Here is a 7500-nt window from a genome sequence, read left to right on the forward strand (position 1 = left end):
AGGTCGGTCTAAAAAGCTTTAATGATACATCATTATTGATCTGATAGAACCAACTGATGGCAATGTGATTAAGGAATAATTAGAAAAGGATGACTCGAGAAATAATTGGAATTACCTTGCATTTCTGTGGACTTCCAAAAAGATCCTAAGACCAATTCAAACTGCGAACAGACATAAATGAAACCGAAAAAACTTGCATCTAAGAGAGCGGAGTAGTCTAGCTGAATGATTGCAGTGGTATTCCTTGATTGAATGTTACCTTTGGTGTTGCCTAGATAGAAACTTAGAGGGCTTTCGTAACCTGCAAAGGCAAGGTACAGTATAATGTCCTTATGATAGATCGTATATACATAGGAACAGCAGCCTGTCTCTCTCTGCTCAGACTAGGTCAGGACAAGGGAGGGATAGGCAATGACTGCGTATGACTCAGAAGGTAGATTAATTATTATTATTATTATTATTATTATTATTATTACTTGCTAAGCTACAACCCTAGTTGGAGAAGAAATATGCCCAAGGTCACAAATATGGAAAATAGCCCAGTGAGGAATGGAAATATGGAAATAAGTATACTACAAGAGAAGTAATAAAAAATTGAAATAAAATGGTTTAAAAGCAATAACAATATTAATATAAATTACTCAAATATAAACTTTTGAAACTTAAAAAAAAAAAAAAAAACTAAGAGGAAGAGAAATAACAAAGAATAATGTGCCTAAGTGTACCCTTAAGCAAGTTTCTTATGGCTCAACTTCTTGGTCCCATATTTAGAATGTGATTTGGTTGCTAATATTTTTTTTTTCTTTCAATATAATCTACTGTATAATATTGAGATACTACTGCTAGAGAGTTTGGGGGTCTTTTGACTAGCCAAACAGTACTACATTGGATCCTTCTCTCTCGTTACGGCTCATTTTCCTTATGCCTACACACACACTGGATAGTCTGACCTATTCTTTACATATTCTCCTCTGTCCTCATACACCTGACAACACAGGTTACCAAACAATTCTTCCTCACTCAAGGGGCTACTGTATTGTAATTGTTCAGTGGCCACTTTCCTGTTGGTAAGGGTAGAAGAGACCCTTTAGGTATGACAAGCAACTCTTCTAGGAGAAGGATACTCCAAAATCAAAATATCGTACTCTAGTCGTGGGTATTGTCATAACCTCTGTACCATGGTCTTCCATTGCCTTGGGTTAGAGTTCTTTTGCTTGAGGGTACACTCGAGCACACTCTGTTATCTTATTTCTTTTCCTCTTGTTTTGTTGAAGTTTTTGTATTTTTATAGGAGATATTTATTTTCATGTTGTTACTCTTCTTAGAATATTTAATTCCCCTTTTTTTTCTTTCCTCACTGGGCTATTTTCCCTGTTGGAGCCCCTGGGCTTATAGCATCCTGCTTTTCCAACTAGGGTTGTAGCTTAGTAAGTAATGATAATAATAATAGTAAATGTGATGTGATTAACAAATGTACGTTGCAGGAATACCCCATTTTGCTATAATTATTCACTAAGTTTACCGGTTCTGAATGTAAGATATGTCATTAGTTGTCTTTATAAAAAGGTACAGTAAATAAGATGAGAACGGAAAAGGGAGATTCTTAAAATAAATAATAACCAGGTTTTTCTTTGGAGTAATTTATGATATGAAGAAATAAAAAAAATCATGAAGTAAAGCTTGAATTTTACGAAAACCTTAAAATTTTGATGAAATTAAAACGATATGATAAAAATCTTCCGTTGAATAGATGCTACAAGAAGAATCAGTCCTTGGGCCAAGGCCCAAAATTTTACGTTTCGGTACCACCTGGGTGGGCAAATTGCGGTTGCTATTTTTCTATTGGTATATATCCCTAGATCACATTTTGACCTGAAAACCCCTGCAGAGTGGCAGCTTATTACTGGCAATCGCCTCCCGAATAGACAAACCTAACTTCGGTTCGACTCAGAAAGAGATACTTTCTCCGAGCATCATCTCTTATGTCATTATGTCAACTCACGATTTACTAATCACTAGTAAATACATATTATGGCCCTACTTACTAGCCTAAGTACATATTTCCAATAATGCATTGATATTCACACGGCTTTCGACAAATTTGCAGAGCATTTGGTCGGTAATTCCATTTTTTTTTTTTTTTTTTTTTTATAATTTATTTCCTACTGCCAAGTTTCCTGTAGTCGACAAATAAACCATGTTGCATTTTATAAGTTTACAACTTACGGAAACCTAATTAGCGGCAATTAGTTTGAACTGAATAATTGGTTGATAATACTGTTCCAACCGTGTGTCACACGATCGTACATAAATTATTTTGTATATATTATGCTTGTATCTGCGCTCTTCCCTCGCACTAAAAAGAACCAGAATAAACATGTCTGCTTTTTTCCTCTCTAACATTGTCTGTTTCTCGAACATGAAAATTCCTGTTGCCTTGAGGTTTTGTATATAAAAGAGTGTTCTTTAATAAAGTTACTCAGTTGATTGCATCCCGCCTTTGAGTTAAAACCTTCTCTCGGCAGTCACAATACAATGAATCTTGTGGCATCATTTATTATACAGCTGGTTCACTCTATTTTAATAACTGGTGTGTTCAACTTAACTTACTTTTACTCAATCTAAATTAAGCCGATATCATTGTTAGTAGAGTCCAAACTTCCAACTATATTACGACACGTGATTCAGTCACGATTATCGTCTACATCAAAGTCTCTTAATTCCCGAATTGACTCTTGCTCACTCGGTTGATTGCTGCAGGTTTGTAGCATGCACATATTTCTGTACTTCATACCATTGGTGAGACATATGCAATGTGGTAATTTGTAGGATCTCCCACACTTGCAGGAGATAAAGTGTTGCACTGAATCTGGTGCTGGTGAGCCACGCATCCAGTTAATGACCAGCTTTCCATCATGGTCCTTGGGATTTGGTACAGAAGGTCGAGTCTGCAGGGACCGCCTCCATATGGCAACCTGATAGTTGGCATGGGCAACATGCATTGAGAGTCAAACCTCATAAGATGGGAGCTGACTGGATTCGACTTAACCACGTTTCTCACAAAAGAGTTGATAGCGAAGTGTGTTCATCTGTTGTGCAAGTGCAGGGTGCATACATAGGACATGTGATTTCTTGCACTTCTGAAACAGCTCATTGGATACATTCCATGAACTTCCAAGCTCAGTGAATGGCTCTTGGAAGGTCTTTTAAGTGCTCAAAAGCTTGAAGGTACCCATCTTTCCACAACCCGTAAATGCACTGACGGTATCACAACCAGTGAAACCATGCATCCCAACCAGAGCACCACATACATTGCTTCCCAATGAGTTGCTTAGCTTAGTAATGTCAAGGAATCTTGTTCTGGTCTGTGTTTTGCATTTCTGATACAGGTTGCCTGGGATATAGTTGCTCAAGCCCAACCACAATACCAACACATCTGTCCTCAGCAGTAATGATCACAGCCTTTTAATTAGACTCTGCTGCATTGAGAGCATTCAGCAACATGCTGGTGTCTCCTTCTTTTTTAGAGGATTTGAGCTCCGCAACCTCTTCCCATTAGTCTTTGCCCATCTTGAAACAGTCATTCTCACAGGGGACATACAAAATCTTGTTTTGGAGTTTCTCCTTGTATTTGTATCCTTTTCATTTTTCTACCAAGAACTTGATTAGATTTGCCGTGTTAGCAGAGCTGCAAAGTAGTTTCTGCCAATGCTGGATGTTATGGCCAGGCGCAATATTCCTGAACTGGATGCCCCTGTCATAGAACTGAGTTGTTGGTGGATTTAACTCCAGTTGTTCTTTTTTAAAAGATTGGTACGCTTCCTCTACTATCCTGTCAGCATCAAGGAGATCACTGGCTACATCTGGCGGTACAACAGTGGCAGTTGACATGCTGATAAACTGGACTGAATGGGTTCAACCAGCCGGTGTCCATGAGTTCAACATGGGATTGAACGACAGGTTTAGACTGAAACCTTTTGTTCCTCCAGCTGTTTGTGTGTCCTTATTGACAGTCTTTTAAATAGTTTGGTACACAGGTATTCTCCCAAATGAATTCCTGTTGCCAATCTGGACAGAGAATCCACCTTGTATGAAGTGTGCATGTACTTCAGGGTGTTCAACTGGTAGTCTCGACATCGTGGCATAGTATTTTATGGCAGGAAGCGTGCATAGTTGAGTTTATTGTAGGCTAAGCATCAAGGGATCATCTGTCGGATAGAGGCAAGGTGAAGCATCCAGTCCCCTTCTCTAGAAGCCCTAAGTAATCCTAGCATGATCTCTGTTATGTCAAAATAGGACACCCAGAATGTGGAAAGACCCTGTCTTTCTCTGAGAGAATCTATATAGGCTTAAAAGAGCTCCATGATACGGGTGTATGCTGTGGTCTTTAGGAGGTCTGTGAGTGATGCCCCAGAGACATTTTCATGGAAACTGGCAACACTCTTTATGGTTTCTTCCAGGTAATGAGTCTCTCTAGGATGCATGATCTCTAGCCATGGATGGAAGCCTCTCCAGGCAAGCCTCATCAGAGCCTTATAGACACGTTTTAAAGTCTGATTGTATGGTTGTAATTGCAGCCATCCATCACACCAGTTACAGATCCTTCAGCGATCACGCCCGACTCCACACAGAGGTCTCCCAGCCCTGCATCCTGAAACCGTTTCACAAAAATGGAGAGCTAATTGCAGATTATGTGGAACACCCACATTCTGATGACAATGCTGCTGAATTTCTCGTGCTTCCATTCTATTTCTTCTGCCTTGGCATAAAGTACTTGGTCGAACACACAGACAATTTCGTTCAACTGCAGATATTTCATGATTTTCAGTGACTGGTTTAACAAATTATGCACAGTAGACAATTCTGCCACAGGAGCATTGATCGTTGGTAAGTAGCGTGCGGTGTCTTTGGCCACTGTGACTTGGTCATGGATCTGGATGTTGAAACAGGTCCAACTGCTAATGGTTTGATATTTGGGGACAGACATTCTTTTAAGTAACCAAACAAGTACTTTTTCCTTTGCAACCTGGGCATCTGCATTTGTGTTGACATCTATACATTCAAGAGCATAGCGTTACTTCTTATCTAGTGTGGCCAATTCCCTTGAATTATGTTACTGCTATCTGCATGGGCTCATCGAAACCGGAAAGTGTTATTCAGTCTCAATCTCCTAGTGTTAGTTATTCTTAACTAAAATAGCTTAACTATTTAAATACATATGATGCTTAATGCGCTGGGTGTATCTGAAATAAATTTAGCTTAAGTTCTATACCTGAAAGCTTCGAGTTTTTCAGATTCAGCGATCTCCGTGAAAATGGAAATAGCTGAAAACTGAAATGCTAAAAACTGAATGTTGAAACCGGCATTCATTTGCACGATTATGATTAACCAAATAATTTTGGTAATGTTATGTAATGCCCAATAACATAAATTTTCATATGGTATTGGCCGATTTTGCATATTTCGCAAAGGCACCGACCCCCAAAAATTGTAACATGAAAAAGAGTATGAAAAGCTGCTTTTGAGCAAAGGTTATCACATATCAAATCACTTATATCAACACCATAAACATCTTAGAAGAGGTAAACTTTAGCCCTCTGAGATGGTACCAACATCTGGTCTGGCCCTAGGACTAAATGTAGCAATGATAAACATTTACTACATGATTTGGAGACAGAGATTTTTTTTCTGATATGAATCAAGTAGGAAGAATTAGAACAATTTTATTACAATTCGACGAGTCGACAATTTCTGCTGATTGATATTTGAACGGAATGATGCAAGCGCTCTAACAATTAAAGATATGACCCAAGAGGTAGTAAGCTAATGAGTTTTTTTTTGTAAATATATAATCATACACTAAAAGTAATTGTAGAGATTACTGCTTAAATGTTCTATGTATTTTATCGAGATGCTGTTTTTACAAAATGCATTTTCACCATGCAATATTCAATTATACGGTGAAAATGGTTCCAAAAACATGAATATAGCTCTAAAATAGCTTTAAATTGCGTCTGCTTCCGGGGGCTTACAGCGTTCCCCAAGCTCCCAGCTGATTTGGTCATGGTTTCTTAAACAACCCACCCACAACGGTTTTATAAATTGCTGGATCCATGCTTGTTCTCCTGAAGTTGAATCTCTCCACTGATGTATAGAAAAGTCATGGGCTCGCCTAAAAACTTCTTTTAACATTGCCCATAAATCAAGTAGTTTGTGAACGATCTTTCTCGGCTCTTAAGAGAACGAAAACTCATTTGTGCAGTATCAAGACTCAAGAACATCCGGAAATATTAATTTTAATGAGTGTCGAAAAGAAGAATCTGGCTAAGCTAAACACCTAATATATTATTTACAGTGTTGCTACTAAACAGGCTGAACTGTATACACTGTTACTCTCTTAGGGTCAATTTATCTACTTCATTTGGTAAAAAGTAATTTTGTATTCTCTGTAAATTACTTTGCTGAAGATATATTTAGGCTAATGTTCGTGGATGATATTTCTATTATTTTTATGAGTCTTTCCAAGTTGTGATGAGTGTGACCAAGTTTCATGGATGTTGATGCCAGGGCCGAGTTTAAGACCTTGTCTACCAATTATAGCTATCAAAACAAAGGATGTGGCTTCGCCAACTTTAAAATCATTTAAGACACACAAGAATAATGAAATCACAAATAGAATAACTTCTAGGACCAAATTTTTAATCAGGTATCAAAGAAATTATATAATAGAATACAATAAAGCTTCTTAGTATAGAACTTTATATGTCCACGCACCTTGTTGCTTGTCACTACAGATAAAAACGAAAAATATTATTAGGGTAATTATCAAACGAAAATATAATCTTTGTCTTTACTAAGAAACGAGAATCAATAACGTTCTTCTATAATTTTTTGTTTATAAAAAAATATAAACCAGATATCAAAATAAGTTTAACATCATTATAATTAAGAGACAATCATAGAAGGCTATCTAAAGTTCATCTCTGAGAAGTTTCTTCAGCTGATCGTAATTGCAATCTCTTCCTTGTTCTGTCCTGATCAGTCTGCTGGAATCGACTCCTATGTTATCGAGAGCTGTCTTGCATTTGTTGATGTATTTATCGTGAGCATCAGGAGATCGGGCAAAGAAGAAGGCGAAGTCGGAATGATACCCGTAGTTGTAGTCCATGCAGGAGTACATACAGGCATAGTTGTTGTAGTCGGTGTCCAGGATTACCAGGGGCGCTGGGAAGGCTGTTGGCGAAAGGAGATAAGGAATAAGAGCTGGAAGGTGTATTCATTCCATTTCAAAGAATATCTAAAAATTTTCATCTTCATTCCTATTCAAACACAAAAGCAGAAGATTGGAAACTCACAGTTTTCGAGGTTGATCATGAGATGAGGGTCTCCGAGGGGCATGGGTGAGAGTTTTCCGATTCTCTTCAGTTCGGTTCCTTCAGAGGTCAGGCCAACACCTCTGACGTTGAAATCTTTGCCGTCTGAAGAACAAAGTAATTACAT

At 37.9% G+C, this 7500-nt stretch overlaps 1 protein-coding gene across 1 annotated transcript in view; it reads right to left on the reverse strand.

The window, feature by feature from the left end:
- Positions 1–6675: 6675 nt before the first annotated feature.
- LOC137638819 (crustacyanin-C1 subunit-like) overlaps positions 6676–7500 on the reverse strand; it is a 1620-nt gene continuing 795 nt past the window's right edge. The window contains exons 3-4 of the mRNA XM_068371206.1: positions 7356–7478; positions 6676–7233 (exon numbers count right to left, since the gene is read on the reverse strand). Of these exons, the coding sequence (XP_068227307.1) occupies positions 6971–7233; positions 7356–7478 (386 nt within the window). The 3' untranslated portion in view covers positions 6676–6970. The remainder of the gene's footprint in view (positions 7234–7355; positions 7479–7500) is intronic.

This window comes from Palaemon carinicauda, chromosome 3 (genome assembly GCF_036898095.1).
Source record: "Palaemon carinicauda isolate YSFRI2023 chromosome 3, ASM3689809v2, whole genome shotgun sequence".
In the NCBI taxonomy this organism is placed as follows: domain Eukaryota; kingdom Metazoa; phylum Arthropoda; class Malacostraca; order Decapoda; family Palaemonidae; genus Palaemon; species Palaemon carinicauda.